We start from the raw sequence: 19,001 nt of genomic DNA, 5'->3' as shown, positions 1-19,001 counted from the left end.
TGTTTTTTTTTTGCTGAGACAAATGGGGCTAAGTGATTTGCCCAGAGTCCCACAACTAAGAAGTGTTAAGTGTCTGAGACTAGATTTGAACCAGGGTCCTCCCAACTTCAGGGCCCCATACTACTTGTTTTTGTTCACTCACCTGGTGCTGGTTGAGTATAATTAGCCTCGGTCTCCATCCATGAGGAGTCTTGTCTTTCCTCCTGGAAGGTCCCAGCTGGTGTGCACACTTCAACCTCTGTTTGTGGAGAGAGATTTGAAAAAAAATATTTTGACAATGCTTTGAGAAGGCAAGTTCAGCCTTTGGAGAGACCTTTGTCAAATTGACCAAACCCTTAGAAAAGATTTCAGTTTCTGAACTGGATCTCAGTTTCTTTACATAGAAAAGCAGAATAAAAGTTCTTGTAGAACTCTCCCTATGGAGGTCGTGATGACCAAGGGGGATCATGAACAGAGAACTTTCCAAACTTGAGAAGTGCACAAGAGGACTGAGGTGTAACTACTGACATTTTTCCATTCAAGGAAAAGGGGTAGGAGGGAGACGAGTCAGACCATGTACAGAAAGGGATTTTAGACTCTTTCTTTGTATTTTAGCTACTTATCATGGCACCGACTTGCTGTCTCTCCCACCACCAATCCAATTCCCTGTGTTAATTATCTTCTATTTACATGGAATATAGCCAGTGTGTTCACATTTCTTTTTTTATTGTTGTCCCCATTAGATAGTGAGCCCTTTGAGGGCAGGGCAGACTCCATTTACCTCATTTAGTATCCCAAGAGCTTAACAGAACATGTGGCACACAGCAGGAGCTTAATAAATGTTGATTGATTGATGTGATAGGACACTCGCCTGTACCCCAAATGCCCAGGTCAGCTGTGACTCCCATTCTTTCAGTTTTTGTTTTTTGCTGAAGCAATTGGGGTTAAGTGATTTGCCCAGGGTCACACAACTAAGAAGTGTTAAGTGTCTGAGACCAGATTTGAACTCAGGTCCTCCCAAGTTCAGGGCCACATCCTCCTTGTTTTTTTTCACTCACCTGGACGTGCTTGATTATAATTAGCATCCGTCCCCATCCATGAGGAGTGTTCCCTTTCCTCCGGTAAGGTCCCATCTGCTGTGCACGCTTCAATCTCTGTTTGTGGAGGGAGATTTGAAAACACTGTTTTTGACAATGATTTGAGAAGGCAAGATCAGCCTCTTTGGAGAGACCTTTGTTAAATCGATCAAGCCCTTTTTAGGGAGAATTTCATACAGATCACTTATTCCCTCTGGATCTCAGTTTCCTCATGTGGAAAAGCAGAATAAAAGTTCTTGTAGAACTCTCCCTATGGAGGTCATGATGACCAAGTGGGATCATGAACAGAGAACTTCCCAAACTTGAGAAGTGCACAAGAGGACTGTGGGTGTAACTACTGTCATTTTTCCATCTCAAGGAAAAGGGGTAGGAAGGAGACGAGTCAGACCATGTACAGCAGGTTCTCAAACTACGGCTCATGGGCCAGATGCAGCCCGGCCCTGCAACAGTCTAAGGGACAGGGAACTGGCCCCTATTTAAAAAGTTTGAGGACCACTGATGTACACAAAGGAATTTTAGACTCTCTCTTTGTATTTTAGCTTGTCATGGCACTGACATGCTGTCTCTCCCACCACCAATCCAATTCCCTGTGTTAATTATCTCCTATTTATGTGGAATATAGCCCGTGTGTTCACATTTCTTTGTTTACTGTTGTCCCCATTAGATAGTGAGCCCTTTGAGAACAGGGCAGACTCCCTTTGCCTCATTTAGTATCCCTAAAGGTTAGCACAGCATCTGGCACACAGCAGGTGCTTAATAAATGTTGATTGATTGATGTGGTACACACAGGCCTGCTCCCCAAATGCCCAGCTCAGCTGTGACTCCTATTCTCTTCCTTTTTGTTTTTTGCTGAGGCAATTGGGGTTAAGTGACTTCCACAGGGTCACACAGCTAAGAAGTGTTAATTGTCTGAGACAAGATTTGAACTCAGGTCCTCCCAACTTCAGGGCCCCAACCTCCTTATTTTTGTTTACTCACCGGAACCTGCTTGATTATAATTAGCATCATTCCCCATCCATGAGGAGTCTTGTCTTTCCTCCTGGAACATCTCATTTGTTGTGCACACTTCAATCTCTATTTGTGGAGGGAGATTTGAAAAAAATGTTTTTGACAATGATTTGAGAAGGCAAGCTCAGCCTTTGGAGAGACCTTTGTCAAACTAATCAAGCCCTTCTTAGAGAGGATTTCATACAAATCACTTATTCCCTCTGGATCTCAGTTTCCTCACGTGGAAAAGGAGAATAAAAGTTCTTGTAGAACTCTCCCTATGGAGGTCATGATAACCAAGACCAAGAGAACTTCCCAAACTTGAGAAGTGCACAAAAAGACTGAGGTGTATCTACTGTCATTTTTCCAACTCAAGAAAAAGGGGTAGGGAGGAGATGCGTCAGACCATGCACAGCAGGGGCTCTCCAACTCCAGCCCATGGGCCAGATGCGGCTGCTGAGGACATTTATGCATCCCGTCAGTTTATGGCAAATGGGCTGAGGGGTGGAGACAGAGTGGGAGCTTTTGTTTTTACTATAGTCCAGCGCCCCAACAGTCTGAGGGACAGGGAACTGGCCCCCTAGTTGAAAAGTTTGAGGACCACTGATATACAGAAAGGAGTTTTGGACTTCTCTCTTTGTATTTTAGCTACTTATAATAGCACCCACTTTCTGTCTCTCCCACCACCAATCCAATTCCCTCTGTGAATTATCTCCTATTTATGTGGAATATAGCCCGTGTGTTCCCATTTCTTTGTTTATTGTTTTCCCCATTAGATAGTGAGCCCTTTGAGGGCAGGGCAGACTCCCTTTGCCTCTTAGTATCCCAAGAGGTTAGCACAGCATCTGGCACACAGCAGGTGCTTAATAAATGCTGATGGATGTGATACAAGACAGTTGTGCTCCCCAAATGCCCAGCTCAGCTGTGACTCCTATTCTCTTTCCTTTTGTTTTTAGCTGAGATAAATGGGGTTAAGTGATTTGCCCAGGGTCACACAGCTAAGAAGAGTTAAGTGTCTGAAACAAGATTTGAACTCAGGGCCCCATCCTCTTTGTTTTTGTTTACTCACCGGGACCTGCTTGATTATAATTAGCATCAGTCCCCATCCATGAGGAGTCTTGTCTTTCCTCCTCCAAGGTCTCATTTGTTGTGCACACTTGAACCTCTGGGGAGAGAGATTTGAAAAAAATTATTTTTGACAATGATTTGAGAAGGCAAGCTCAGCCTCTTTTGAGAAACCTTTGTCAAATCGACCAAATCCTTCTTAGGGAGGATTTCATAGAAATCACTTATTCCCGCTGGATCTCAGTTTCTTCCAGTGTAAAAGGAGCATAAAAGTTCTCTTAGAACTCTCCCTAGAGCAGGTCACGATGACCAAGTGGGATCATGAACAGAGAACTTTCCAAACTTGAGAAGTGCACAAGAGGACTGTGGGTGTAACTACTGTCATTTTTCCATCTGAAGGAAAAGGGGTAGGAAGGAGACGAGTCAGATCATGACAGAAAAGAGTTTTAGATGCTGCCTTTGTATTTTAGCCACTTATCATGGCATCGACTTGCTGTCTCTCCCACCACCAATCCAAATCCCTGTGTTAATTATCTCCTATTTATGTGCAATATAGCCAGTGTGTTCATATTTCTTTGTTTACTTTTGTCCCCATTAGATAGTGAGCTCTTTGAGGGCAAGGCAGACTCCCTTTGCCTCATTTAGTATCCCAAGAGGTTAGCACAGCATCTGGCACACAGCAGGTGCTTAATCAATGTTGATTAGTTGATACAACACAGGCCTGTTCCCCAAATACCCAGCTCAGCTGTGACTCCCATTCTCTTAGGTTTTTTTTTTGTTTGTTTGTTTGTTTGTTTTTTGCTGAGACAAATGGGATTAAGTGCTTTGGCCAGGTAAGGGTCTCAGATCAGATTTGAATTCAGGTCCTCCCAAGTTCAAGGCCTCATCCTCGTTTTTGTTCACTCACCTTGTCCTTGTTGATTATAATTAGCATCATTCTCCATCCATGAGGAGTCTTGTCTTTCCTCCGGGAAGGTCTCATCTGTCGTGCACGCTTCAATCTCTGTTTGTGGAGGAAGATTTGAAAAAACTGTTTTTGACAATGATTTGAGAAGGCAAGATCAGCCTCTTTGGAGAGACCTTTGTCAAATCGATCAAGCCCTTCTTAGACAGGATTTCATACAGATCACTTATTCCCTGTGGATCTCAGTTTCTTCACGTGTAAAAGGAGAATAAAAGTTCTTGTAGAACTCTCCCTATGGAGGTCATGATAACCAAGTGGGATCATGAACAGAGAACTTTCCAAACTTGAGAAGTGCACAAGAGGACTGTGGGTGTAACTACTGACATTTTTCCATCTCAAGGAAAAGGGGTAGGAAGGAGACGAGTCAGATCATGTACAGAAAGGGATTTTAGACTCTCTCTTTGTATTTTAGCTACTTGTCATGGCACTGACTTTCTGTCTCTCCCACCACCAATCCAATTCCCTGTGTTAATTATCTCCTATTTATGTGGAATATAGCCAGTGTGTTCACATTTCTTTGTTTATTTTTATCCCCATTAGGGTTTTTTTTTTTTAGTTTTTTATTTTATTTTATAATTATAACTTTTTTTTTCTGACAGCACATATGCATGGGTAATTTTTTACAACATTATCCCTTGCACTTACTTCTGTTCAGATTTTTTTCCCTTCCTCCCCCAACCCCCTCCCCCAGATGGCAGGCAGTCTTATACATGTTAAATATATTACAGTATATTCTAGATACAATATATGTGTGTAGAACTGAATTTCTTGTTGCACAGGAAGAATTGGATTCAGAAGGTAAAAATAACAGTTTATACTCATTTCCCAATGTTCCTTTTCTGGCTGTAGCTGATTCTGTCCATCATTGATCAATTGGAATTGGATTAGCTCTTCTCTATGTTGAAGATATCCACTTCCATCAGCATACATCCTTGTACAGTATCATTGTTGAAGTGTATAATGATCTTCTGGTTCTGCTCGTTTCACTCAGCATCAGTTGATGTAAGTCTCTCCAAGCCTCTCTGTATTTCTCCTGTTGGTCATTTCTTACAGAAAATAATATTCCATAACATTCATATACCATAGTTTACCCAACCATTCTCCAATTGATGGACATCCATTCATCTTCCAGCTTCTAGACACTATGAAAAGGGCTGCCACAAACATTTTGGCACATACAGGTCCCTTTCCCTTCTTTAGTATTTCCTTGGGATATAAGCCCAGTAGTAGCACTGCTGGGTCAAAGGGTATGCACATTTTGATAACTTTTTGGGCATAATTCCAGATTGCTCTCCAGAATGGTTGGATTCTTTCACAACTCCACCAACAATGCATCAGTGTCCCAGTTTTCCCACAGCCCCTCCAACATTCATCATTATTTGTTCCTGTCATCTTAGCCAATCTGACAGGTGTGTAATGATACCTCAGAGTTGTCTTAATTTGCATTTCTCTGATCAATAGTGATTTGGAACACTCTTTCATATGAGTGGAAATAGTTTTAATTTCATCATCTGAAAATTGTCTGTTCATATCCTTTGACCATTTATCAATTGGACAATGGCTTGATTTCTTATAAAGTCAATTCTCTGTATATTTTGGAGATGAGGCCTTTAACTGTAAAAATGTTTTCCCAATTTGTTACTTCCCTTCTAATCTTGTTTGCATTAGTTTTGTTTGTGCAGAAACTTTTTAATTTGGTGTAGTCAAAATGTTCTATTTTGTGATCAATAATGGTCTCTAGTTCTCCCTTGGATACAAACTCCTTCCTTCTCCACAAGTCTGAGAGGTAAACCATCCCATGTTCCTCCAATTTATTTATGATTTCTTTCTTTATGCCTAGATCTTGGAACCATTTTGATCTAATCTTAGTATATGGTGTTAAATGTGGGTCCATGCCTAGTTTCTGCCATACTAATTTCCAGTTTTCCCAGCAGTTTTTGTCAAATAATGAATTCTTATCCCAAAATTTGGGATCTTTGGGTTTGTCAAACACGAGATTGCTATTTTTATTCACTATCTTGCCCTGTGAACCTAACCTATGCCACTGATCAACTAGTCTATTTCTTAGCCAATACCAAATGGTTTTGGTGATTGTTGCTTTATAATATAGTTCTAGATCAGGTACAGCTAGACCACCTTCACTTAATTTTTTTTTCATTACTTCCCTTGAAATTCTCGACCTTTTGTTGTTCCATATGAATTCTGTTGTTATTTTTCTAGGTTATTTAAATAGTTTCTTGGAAGTCTGATTGGTATAGCACTAAATAAATAGATTAGTTTAGGGAGTATTGTCATCTTAATTATATTCGCTTGGCCTATCCAAAAGCACTGAATGTCTTTCCAATTATTTAAATCTGACTTTATTTTTGTGGCAAGTGTTTTGTAATTTTGCTCATATAATTCCTGACTCTCCTTTGGTAGATATATTCCCAAATATTTTATACTATCGACTGTTATTTTGAATGGAATTTCTCTTTGTATCTCTTGCTGTTGGATTGTGTTGTTAATGTATAAAAATGCTGAGGATTTATGTGGATTTATTTTGTATCCTGCAACTTTGCTAAAATTCTGAATTATTTCTAATAGCTTTTTAGCAGAGTCTTTGGGGTTCTCTAAGTATACCATCATGTCATCTGCAAAGAGTGAGAGTTTGATTTCCTCATTTCCTACTCTAATTCCTTGAATCTCTTTCTCGGCTCTTATTGCCGAGGCTAGAGTTTCTAGTACTATATTGAAAACTAATGGTGATAGTGGGCAACCTTGTTTCACTCCTGATCTTATAGGGAAAGGTTCTAGTTTATCACCATTACATATAACGTTTACTGAAGGTTTTAAATATATGCTCATTATTTTAAGGAATAGTCCATTTATTCCTATACTCTCAAGCGTTTTTAGTAGCAATGGATGTTGGATTTTATCAAATGCTTTTTCTGCATCTATTGAGATGATCATATGGTTTTTATCAATTTGATTATTAATATGGTCAATTATACTAATAGTTTTCCTAATATTAAACCAGCCCTGCATTCCTGGTATAAATCCCACTTGGTCATAGTGTATTATCCTGGGGATGATTTTCTGAAGTCTATTTGCTAATATCTTATTTAAGATTTTAGCATCAATATTCATTAAGGAAATTGGTCTATAGTTTTCTTTCTCAGTTTTCGATCCACCTGGTTTAGGTATCAGCACCATGTCTGTGTCATAGAAGGAATTTGGTAGGACTCCTTCAATCCCTATTTTTTCAAATAGTTTACATAGCATTGGAGTTAGTTGTTCTTTAAATGTTTGGTAGAATTCACATGTAAATCCATCTGGTCCTAGGGACTTTTTCTTAGGAAGTTGGTTAATAGCTTGGTCTATTTCTTTTTCTGAGATGGGACTATTTAGACTACTTACTTCTTCCTCTGTTAATCTGGGCAAGCTATATTTTTGAAGGTATTCTTCCATTTCATTTAAGTTATTGAATTTATCGGCATAAAGTTGAGCAAAGTAGCTCCTAACTATTGTTCTAATTTCCTCTTCATTAGTGGTGAGTTCACCCTTTTCATTTTCAAGACTAACAATTTGCTTTTTCTCTTTCTTTTTTTTAATCAGGTTTACTAAGGGTTTGTCTATTTTGTTGGTTTTTTCATAGAATCAACTGTTAGTTTTATTAATTCAATAGTTTTTTTACTTTCAATTTTATTAAGCTCACCTTTTATTTTTTGAATTTCAAGTTTTGTGTTTGTCTGGGGGTTTTTAATTTGTTCCTTTTCTAGCAATTTTAGTTGTAAGCCCAATTCATTGACCCTCTCTTTCTCTATTGTATGCAAGTAGGCCTGTAGAGATATAAAACTTCCCCTTATTACTGCTTTGGCTGTATCCCACACATTTTGGTATGATGTCTCATTATTGTCATTTTCTTGGGTGAAGTTATTAATTATGTCTATGATTTGCTGTTTTACCCAATCATTCTTTAGTATAAGATTATTTAGTTTCCAATTATTTTTTGGTCTATTTTCCCCTGGCTTTTTATTAAATGTAATTTTGATTGCATTGTGGTCTGAAAAGGATGCATTTACTATTTCTGCCTTACTGCATTTGATTTTGAGGTTTTTATGCCCTGGTATATGATCAATTTTTGTATAAGTTCCATGAACTGCTGAGAAGAAAGTATATTCCTTTCTGTTTCCATTTAGCTTTCACCAAAGATCTATCATATCAAACTTTTCTAGTATTCTATTTACCTCTTTGATTTCTTTCTTATTTATTTTGTGGTTTGATTTATCTAATTCTGAGAGTGCAAGGTTGAGATCTCCCACTATTATAGTTTTGCTATCTATTTCCTCTTTCAGCTCTCTTAATTTCTCTTTTAAGAATTTAGATGCTGCACCACTTGGTGCATATATGTTTAATATTGATACTGCTTCATTATTGATGCTGCCCTTTAGCAGGATATAATGCCCTTCCTTATCTCTTTTAATTAGATCAATTTTTGTTTTTGCTTGATCTGAGATGAGGATGGCTACTCCTGCTTTTTTGGTTTTGCCTGAAGCATAATAGATTCTGCTCCACCCTTTTACTTTTAGTTTGAATGTCTCACCCTGTTTCAGGTGTGTTTCCTGTAAACAACATATAGTAGGATTCTGACTTATGATCCAATCTGCTAACTGCTTCCTCTTTATGAGGGAGTTTACCCCATTCACATTTATGGTTAGAAGGACTAATTCTATATTGCTTGCCATCCTATTAACCCCTGCTTATGCTTTTCCCCTTTCTTTCCCTCTTACCCCCCTACCCAGTATTAAACTGGTGAACACCACTTGCTTTTCACAAAACCCTCCCTTTTTAGGATCCCTCCCCCACCTTAAAGATCCTCCCCTTATTTTACTCCTTTTCCTCAAAATTTCTGTATTCCCTTTCCCTTAGCTTACTCCTTCCCTTTCACTTTTCAATAAAGTGGAAGAAGTTTCACCATAAATCAAATATGTCTATTGATACACACTATGTTCATCTCCCTCCTTTCTTTCTCTCAGATATAATAGGTTACCTTTGCCTCTTCATGAGATGTAGTACCACCACTTTACACTTTTTTATGATATAATTTCCTTTCCACCTCTAGTTTCTAAGACAAATTGTACATATGTTCTTTACATATTTTTTTGGCAGAAGTATAGTTCTCAAGATTTCTTTTTACCTTTTTAGAAATCTCTTGAGTTCTGTATTTGAAGATCAAACCTTTTATGTAGGTCTGGTTTTTTCATCAAAAATAGATGGAATTCATTTATTTCGTTAAATGTCCATCTTCTTCCCTGGAAAACGATGCTCATTCTTGCTGGGTATGTTATTCTTGGCTGCATACCAAGTTCCTTAGCCTTTCGGAATATCATGTTCCAGGCCCTTCGTTCTTTTAATGTGGACGCTGCTAGATCCTGGGTTATCCTTATTGTGGATCCTCCATATCTGAATTGATTTTTTCTAGCAGCTTCCAATATCTTTTCCTTTGTCTGATGGTTCTTGAACTTGGCCACTATATTTCTTGGCATTTTGATTTTAGGGTCCCTTTCAGTAGGTGATCGATGAATTTTTTCAATGTCTATTTTACCCTCTGTTTCCAGAACGTCTGGGCTCTCTTTGATAATTTCCTCGAAAATGGTATCCAAGCTCTTTTTTTCCTCACAATTTTCAGGGAGTCCGATTATTCTCAAATTGTCTCTCCTGGATCTGTTTTCCAGGTCTGTTGTCTTTCTAGTAAGGTACTTGACATTCTTTTCAATTATTTCATTTCTCTGGTTTTGCTTGACTACCTCTTGATTTCTCCTTGAGTCATTCATTTCTACTTGTTCCAGTCTAATTTTCAATGATGTATTTCCCATTAGGTTTTGAGCCCTTTGAGGGCAGGGAAGATTCCCTTTGCCTCATTTAGTATCCCAAGAGGTTAGCACAGCATCTGGCACACAGCAGGTGCTTAATCAATGTTGATTGGTTGATGTGATACAACACAGTCCTGCTCCCCAAATGCCCAGCTCAGCTGTGACTCCCATTCTCTTAGTTTTTCTGTTTCTGTTTTTTTTTTTGTTGTTGTTGTTTTTTGTTTTTTGTTTTTTTGCTGTGACAATTGAGGTTAAGTGATTTGCCCAGGGTCACGCAGCTAAGAAGTGTTAAGTATCTGAGCCCAGATTTGAACTCAGGTCCTCTCAACTTCAGGACCCCATCCTCTTTGTTTTTGTTCACTCACCTGTACCTTGTTGGTTATAATTAGCATTATTCTCCATCCATGAGGAGTTTTCTCTTTCCTCCTGGAAGGTCCCATTTGTTGTGCATACTTCAATCTCTGTTTGTGGAGGGACATTTGAAAAAACTGATTTTGACAATGATTCGAGAAGGCAAGCTCAGCCTCTTTGGAGAGACTTTTGTCAAATCGACTGAACCCTTCTTAGATATGATTTCATACAAATCACTTATTCCCTCTCTGTAAGGGTCCAAAGAAAGGTCAGGCAAGAGCAATTGAGATGTATGTAGACCAATGGTCTTTAGAATCCTTGGATGTGCTTAAGAGTTTAGTACTTAGGGACTTCTTTCTAATGAAAGATAAATACTTTTTGGCACTGGGGAGCACTGCTGCTTTTCTTGGGGTGTGTTTTCTGCTTGTAATGCATAAGCTTGCTCTTCTTTCACAACTCTACTCTCAGGTCTGGTCACAGATTGAGCCATAGGGTATCTCTACCTTCTCTTCTGGAGGAGGAACTGATATGCCTTCCTGGATGTTAATTTTAATAATTAATAATTAATATCTCAAGGCTAAGCATTTTAAATATTGTGCCCCACATTGGGCGCCATATGTTAGAGTTTATTTTACTCTCCCTAACTAATGCTAATTTGTCCTTATTCCTAGGCCTATCAGAGAAAAACTGGCATATAATATCATTAATCTCACCTCTATTTTGAGGTACTCAGAATCCTCAGGCTACTATCTCATAGACAGTAGCTGAAGCATAACAGAGCACCCGAGAGATTAAATGAGCAATAATCTTAAACCTTATTCCCTTAAATCACATCTACTCTATGACCTCCTGCACATACCTTTGTAGCAACCTCCCAGTCCAGGCTCCAGATGGTGGTAAGAGGGGGAAAAGGGAAGAAGAAAAAGTGAAGAGAAAAAGGGGAGAAAAGGGAAGAGTGCTTCTTGTCCTGAGCTTAAATAGGGTCAATGAGGTCACAGACACAAGCCAATCAACCATGAAGTCTAAATCCCGAACTTGACCAAGATTTCAGAGTCAGATCTATGTTCCTGAACTGCATGGAGGTCCCACCCATGAAGGAATCCCTAAGTACTCAACTCTTAAGCACATTCAGGGATTCTAAAGACCATTGGTCTACTTATATCTCAATTGCACTTGGCTGACCTTTCTTTGGACCCTTACACCTCTGCATCTCGGTTTCTTCACTTGGAAAAGGAGAATAAAAGTTCTGGTAGAACTCTCCTTACAGGAGGTCGTGATGACTAAGTGGGATCATGAACAGAGGACTTTCCAAACTTGAGAAGTGTACAAGAGGATTGTGGGTATAATTACTAACATTTTTCCATCTCAAGGAAAAGGGGTGAATAAGAAATGTTCTCTTATTAGTAAGTTCATTTCAAATCATTGTAAGAACATGATTCTCTCCATGTGAACCTAATCTCCATATGAACCATGTGAACCTAATGAACCTAATTTCCATGTGAACCTAAACATTGCAAGACATGACTCTCTTCATGGGAACTTAACCTTATGAGATTGGGAACATGCCACACAGGTCTTTAGCTTCACTTTTACAATTCCAGGACCTAGCCGCTCCTTGGAATATGGTGGATGCCAGGGTGGGTTGGCTCCCCTCCCTGACGTCAACATTATTCAAGATATATTCTCAAGGCACATCTGGCACTTCCCTGTCTTATATAACATCTTATGCACAATTTGGCTCCAAGCCTTCTTGTCCCAATTCTTATAAAAGATGGGTAAATATTCCCTATTCAGAGCTTCACCCACAGAGATGACCATCTGCCTGGGACAAACTTTTCCCGACCAGGTTTGAAGGCTGCAGAACAGGGCCCCCCCGCCACTTTCCCTTTGATGCTTCCCCGGATTGGTGATGTTTTCTTTATCCTTTTCTGCTATTTTAATCATAATTCTCATTATTCTTTGTCTTTCATGTATTATTTGCTATATTAGTTGTTGTTGTAAGCAATCTATTCCATATATTGTATAATTAAATCTTACTTTTATTTTTAATTGTGTTTAAGAGTGTCATTTATAGGAGCGAATCCGAACTTTTCTCTAAAATCACATGACAAGGAGTAGGAAGGAGATAAGTCAGACCATGCACAGAAAGGAATTTTATGCTTTTCTCTTTGTATTTTAGCCACTTATCATGGCATGGACTTTCTGTCTCTCCCACTGACAATCCAATTCTCTGTGTTAATTATCTCCTATTTATGTGCAATATATCCAGTATGTTCACATTTCTTTGTTTACTGCTTTCCCCATTAGGTCTTGAACCCTTTGAGGGCAGGGCAGACTGTTTTTGCCTCATTTGGTATCCCAAGAAGTTAGCACAGCATCTGGCACACAGCAGGTACTTAATAAATGTTGATCTATTGATCCATGTGATACAACACAGTCCTGCTCCCCAGGTGCCCAGCTCAGCTGTGACTCCCATTCCTTTTTCTTTTGTTTTTTGCTGAGACAAATGGGGTTAAGTGACTTGCCCAGGGTCACACAGCTAAGACGTGTTAAGTGTCTGAGACAAGATTTGAACTCGGGTCCTCTCAACTTTAGGGCCCCAACCTCTTTGTTTTTGTTCACTCACCTGTACCAGGTTGATTATAATTAGCATCAGTCTCCATCCATGAGGAGTCTTGTCTTTCCTCTGGGAAGGTCCCATCTGTTGTGCACACTTCAACCTCTGTTTGTAGAGGGAGATTTGAAAAAACTGATTTTGACAATGATTCGAGAAGGCAAGATCAGGCTCTTTAGAGAGACCTTTGTCAAATCGACCAAACCCTTCTTAGATAGGATTCATACAGATCACTTATTCCCTCTGGATCTCAGTTTCCTCATGTGTAAAAAGAGCATAAAAGTTCTCCCTATGGAGGTTGATGACCAAGTGGGATCATGAACAGATGAGAGAAGTGCACAAGAGGACTGTGGGTGTAACTACTGTCATTTTTCCATCTCAAGGAAAAGGGGTAGGAAGGAGAAGAGTCAGATCATGTACAGAAAATAATTTTAGACTTCTCTATTTGTATTTTAGCTACTTATCATGACACTGACTTGCTATCTCTCCCACAACCAATCCAATTCCCTGTGTTAATTATCTCTTATTTATGTGGAATATAGCCAGTGTGTTCACATTTCTTTGTTTATTTTTATCCCCATTAGGTTTTGAGCCCTTTGAGGGCAGGGCAGACTCCCTTTGCCTCATTTAGTATCCCAAGAGGTTAGCACAGCATCTGGCACACAGCAGGTACTTAATAAATGCTGATTGATGTGATACAACACAGGCCTGCTTCCCAAGTGCCCAGCTCAGCTGTGACTCCTATTCTCTTTCCTTTTGTTTTTTGCTGAGACAAATGGGGTTAAGTGATTTGCCCAGGTAAGCGTCTCAGACCAGATTTGAACTTAGGTCCTCCCGAGTTCATGGCCACATCCTCCTTGTTTTTGTTCACTCACCTTGTCCTTGTTGATTATAATTAGCATCATTCTCCATCCATGAGGAGTCTTGTCTTTCCTCCGGGAAGGTCTCATCTGTCGTGCACACTTCAATTTCTGTTTGTGGAGGGAGATTTGAAAACACTGTTTTTGACAGTGATTTGAGAAGGCAAGCTCAGCCTCTTTGGAGAGACCTTTGTCAAATCGATCAAGCCCTTCTTAGACAGGATTTCATACAGATCACTTATTCCCTCTGGATCTCAGTTTCCTCATGTGTAAAAGGAGAATAAAAGTTCTTGTAGAACTTTCCCTATGGAAGTCATGATGACCAAGTGGGATCATGATCAGAGAACTTTCCAAACTTGAGAAGTGCACAAGAGGACTGTGGGTGTAACTACTGTCATTTTTCTATCTCAAGGAAAAGGGGTAGGAAGGAGACGAGTCAGATCATGTACAGAAAGGGATTTTAGACTCTCTCTTTGTATTTTAGCTACTTGTCATGGCACCGACTTACTGTCTCTCCCACCACCAATCCAATTCCCTGTGTTAATTATCTCCTATTTACATGGAATATAGCCAGTGTGTTCACATTTCTTTGTTTACTTTTGTCCCCATTAGATAGTGAGCCCTTTGAGGGCAGGGAAGATTCCCTTTGCCTCATTTAGTATCCCAAGAGGTTAGCACAGCATCTGGCACACGGCAGGTACTTAATAAATATTGATTGGTTGATGTGATTCAACACAGTCCTGCTCCCCAAATGCCCAGCTCAGCTGTGACTCCCATTCTCTTAGTTTTTGTTTTGTTTTTTTGCTGAGGCAATTGGGGTTAAGTGATTTGCCTGGTGTTAAGTGTCTGAGCCCAGATTTGAACTCAGGTCCTCTCAACTTCAGGGCCCCATCCTCTTTGTTTTTGTTCACTCACCTGGACCTGATTGGTCATAATTGGCATCATTCTCCATCCATGAGGAGTTTTCTCTTTCCTCCTGGAAGGTCCCATCTGGTGTGCACACTTGAATTTCTGTTGAGGGGGATTTAGAAAAACTGTTTTTGACCACGATTTGAGAAGGCAAGATCAGCCTCTTTGGAGAAACCTTTATCAAATTGATCAAGCCCTTCTTAGAGAGGATTTCATACAGATCAATTATTCCCTCTGGATCTCAGTTTCCTCACATGGAAAAGGAGAATAAAAGTTCTCTTAGAACTCTCCCTATGGAGGTCGTGATGACCAAGTGGGATCATGAACAGAGAACTTTCCAAACTTGAGAAGTGCACAAGAGGACTGAGGTGTAACTACTGTCATTTTTCCATCTCAAGGAAAAGGGGTAGGAAGGAGACGAGTCAGACCATGTACAGAAAGGGATTTTAGACTCTCTCTTTGTATTTTAGCTACTTATCATGGCACCGACTTGCTGTCTCTCCCACCACCAATCCAATTCCCTGTGTTAATTATCTCCTATTTATGTGGACTATAGCCCGTGTGTCCACATTTCTTTGTTTACTGTTGTCCCCGTTAGGCCTTGTGCCCTTTGAGGGCAGGGCTGACTCCCTTTGCCTCATTTAGTGTCCCTAGAGGTTATCTTGACATCTGGCACACTGCAGGAGCCTAATAAATATTTATTTAACTCCTCCCAACTGCACAGCTCAGCTGTGACTCCCATCCTCCTGTTTTTCATTCACTCACCTACATCTGAGTCATTGTCAATGGAATCTTGTTTCCCTGACATCCAGGGTGATTCTCTTTCCAAGTCAATGGTTACATCTGGTTGAGATACTTCAGGCCCTGTGGAGAGAAATTTGAAAAAAAAAATTAAAAAAAGACTACTATTTGAGAATTTAAGTGCAGCTTCTGCTGAGAGACTTGATCAAATTTAGCCAAACAGTTTGTAGATATGACTTTACTCAAATCAGTTAATTCCTCTGGTTCTTCGTTTCATCATTTGGAAAATTAAGGAGAAAACTATATCTAGATACCGCCCTAGAGGGTGGTTGGGAGAATGAAATGGGATCATGAACATTCAGAGTACTTTCAAACTTGAGAATATTACAAAAATAGCTATGATCATTTGCCCATATCAAGGAAAAAATGTACAAAGAAGGCCCAGCGGGCCATACATAGCAAGGACCTTTACAGTATTCTACACTGACTTTCTATCTCCCCCACCTCCATTCCACCTCCCCCTTAATTCTAGTGCCCTTTCTCTGTTGATTATCTCCTCTATATCCAGGTTAGAGCTTGTTTGTACAAATTTCTTTGCATCTTTTCTTCCCCAGTATACTGTGAGCTCCCTGAGGGCAGACTCAAGCCTCTTGCAGCATCCTAGAGCGCCGCCATACAGTTGGTTAATAGTTATTGATGGATAGTGACATAACACAACGCAAGGACCGCCCCCTCCTCCCCCCATGCATCGCTCAGCCATGACTCCCATCCTCCCGGGTCTCATTCACTCACCAGGACCCGGTTCACTGTCACTGGAATCCTTGCTCTCCGACAGCCAGGGGGATGGTCTTCTTCCCACCTGGAAGGGCGCATCTGGTGCGGCCTCTGGAAGCTCTGTTCGTGGAGGAAAATTTGACAAAACAAAACAACTTTAGACGATTGTTTCAGATTTGGTTAAAATCCCACCAAAGGCTTCTTAGGGACGTTTCTCTAGTACCTATAGACACCGCCCTACAGGTTGTGAGAACCAAAGAGGGTTGTGGACACATGTCAGCGTAACTATTATCGCTTTTCCCCATCGAGAGAACGTGCCCTGAGGAGGACAGGCAGACCACACATGGAAAGGACCGTGGCTAGTGTTCTCCTGGGTCACGTCGCCGGCTCTGTCTCCCTCAGCCACACAGTAGCCCCTGTTACTTCCACGGCCCTCACTCTGTTAATTACCTGCTTACCCAGGAAACCGCTCATTTGTACACGTCTGTGCATATCGCCTTCCCCATTGCCCATCTTTAAGGGCAGGCAATCTTTTACCACACTCAGTATCCCTAGAGTTTAGCACAGCATCGGGCACACAGCAGGTGCTTAATATTTACTGATGGGCTGATGCAATACTACACAGGACTGCCCCCCCTACACCCACACACAACGTACAGTTCAGGACTCCCCTTCTCCCATTTCTCACTCACTTACCAGGACCCGAATCACTCTCACTGGACTCTCTGCTCTCCTCCCACATGTATGGTGAGTCCTCTCTTTCCAAGGGGATGTTGTCATTTGGGATGGACACCTGAAGGACGTTCTCATTTGGGATGGACACCTGAAGGACGTTCTCATCTGGGAGAGACACCTGAAGGACGTTCTCATTTGGGATGGACACCCGAAGGACATTCTCATCTGGGAGAGACACCTGAAGGACGTTCTCATTTGGGATGGTCACCCGAAGGACGTTCTCATCTGGGAGGGACACCCGAAGGACGTTCTCATCTGGGATGGTCACCCGAAGGACGTTCTCATTTGGGATGGACACCCGAAGGACGTTCTCATCTGGGAGGGACACCCGAAGGACGTTCTCATCTGGGAGGGACACCCGAAGGACGTTCTCATCTGGGATGGTCACCCGAAGGACGTTCTCATCTGGGAGGGACACCTGAAGGACGTTCTCATCTCGGATGGTCACCTGAAGCTCTGCACATGGAGGGAGATTTGAGAAAATGCCTTTGAACAACTACTTGAGAATGCAAGCCTAGTCTCTTCTGAGGCCCTCGGGTTCAAATCCCACCAAACCCTTCTGAGAAAGCATGCCATACAAATCACTTAAATCCTCCGGGTCTCAGTTTCCTCACTTGGAAAAGAGGATAAAAGTTCACTCTCCCTACAGGACGACCAATAGAGTAATGAATACTTTCCACACATGGGAATCTCACAGTAGTAACTGTGATCGTTTTCCCATTTCAAGGAAAAGGTACACCAAGAAGTCCAGGAAGACCGTATATAGAAAAAACTTCATTGTATTTAACAACAATTCGTGGCCCCTCCACCTCCATTTTCGCTCCTCTGGAACCTCATGTCTTCCCTCTGTTAATTTTTCTTTATCTATGTGGGAGACTTGTCGGTATACACTTTGCTGCATATTGTCTTCCCCATTAGACTGTGAGCTCTTTGAGGTCAGACTCTCTTTTAGTATCCGTAGAACTTAGCACAGCATCTGGCACACAGCAGGTGCTTAATAAATGTTTGTTCTTGTACTGATGCAACATTATACAGGACTGCCCCCCAAATGCACAGCTCAGCTGGGACTGCCATCCTCCCATTCTTCACTCACTCACCTGGAGCTGACAGGTTATCCCTGAAATTATCACCAGAATCCCTTCTGTCCAACATCCATGGCGAGTCTTCTCTTTCGTATTCCATGGTCCCATCTGTTGTAGACCCCTGAATGTCTGTTCCTAGAGGGAGATTTGGAAAAACTACTTTGAACAACTATTGGAGAATGCAAGCCCAGCCTCTTCTGAGAGACCTTGGTTCATATTCCAACACCCACTTCTTTTTTTTTTTCCCTGAGGCATTTGGGATTAAGTGACTTGCCCAGGGCCACACGGCCAGGAAGTGTTAAGTGTCTGAGGCTGGATTTGAACTCAGGTCCTCCTGACTTCAGGGTTAGTGCTCTGTCCACTGCTCTACCTAGCTGCCCCCAACACCCACTTCTTAGACAGGATTTCATACAAATCACTTAATCCTTGTGAGTCTGTTTCCTCACTTGGAAACTAAGGATGAAAGTACTTATAGAATTTGCCCTACAGAGACAGCGTGAGGACCAAAAGGGATCATGAGCACACAGGCGTCTCTGGCACATTTATTATCATTTTTTTCACATGAAGGAAAGGCTGTACAAAAGTCCGGCAGAGCACATACAGAAAGGAGCTTTTTAGTGTTCTCTATGTATCATGGCACCTACTTTCTGTCTCCCCCCCCTCCATTTCAACCCTCCTTAATTCTAGCATCTTCCTTTATTAATTATCTCCAATTAATCCATGGTACAACTTGTCTTATACATTTCATTACATATAGTCTGCCTTCTTGGATTGTAAGCTCTCTACAGGCAAATTCTTTCTTCCCTCTAGTAGCATCCCTCTAGCACAGCATCTAGCATACAGCAGGTGCTTAATAAATGTGTATTATTTCACTGATGCAATACTACCCAGAGACCACTCCCCCAAAGCCCAGCTCAGCTGTGACTCCCATCCTCCTATTTTTCACCTACTCACCAGGACCTGATTCACTGTCACTGGAATTTTTGCT

At 40.9% G+C, this 19,001-nt stretch overlaps 1 protein-coding gene across 10 annotated transcripts in view; it reads right to left on the bottom strand.

The window, feature by feature from the left end:
• The window catches only part of LOC141564709 (uncharacterized), a 94,419-nt gene that overhangs the window by 14,961 nt on the left and 60,457 nt on the right, over positions 1-19,001 (bottom strand). For 9 of the 10 annotated variants that reach the window (XM_074307551.1, XM_074307544.1, XM_074307548.1 and 6 more), the window contains 13 exons: positions 18,029-18,148; positions 16,893-17,387; positions 16,215-16,316; positions 15,447-15,545; positions 14,688-14,783; positions 13,788-13,883; positions 12,925-13,020; positions 10,313-10,408; positions 4,036-4,131; positions 3,133-3,228; positions 2,055-2,150; positions 1,038-1,133; positions 143-238 (listed from right to left, as the gene is read on the bottom strand). In XM_074307551.1, the coding sequence (XP_074163652.1) occupies positions 143-238; positions 1,038-1,133; positions 2,055-2,150; positions 3,133-3,228; positions 4,036-4,131; positions 10,313-10,408; positions 12,925-13,020; positions 13,788-13,883; positions 14,688-14,783; positions 15,447-15,545; positions 16,215-16,316; positions 16,893-17,387; positions 18,029-18,148 (1,680 nt within the window). The remainder of the gene's footprint in view (positions 1-142; positions 239-1,037; positions 1,134-2,054; positions 2,151-3,132; positions 3,229-4,035; positions 4,132-10,312; positions 10,409-12,924; positions 13,021-13,787; positions 13,884-14,687; positions 14,784-15,446; positions 15,546-16,214; positions 16,317-16,892; positions 17,388-18,028; positions 18,149-19,001) is intronic. The other variant, XM_074307550.1, reaches the window with a different exon arrangement.

This window comes from Sminthopsis crassicaudata, chromosome 3, assembly GCF_048593235.1.
Source record: "Sminthopsis crassicaudata isolate SCR6 chromosome 3, ASM4859323v1, whole genome shotgun sequence".
Lineage (NCBI taxonomy): Eukaryota > Metazoa > Chordata > Mammalia > Dasyuromorphia > Dasyuridae > Sminthopsis > Sminthopsis crassicaudata.
The sequence above is the reverse complement of the archived record's forward strand: the minus strand, read 5'-3'. Positions and strand labels throughout refer to the sequence as shown.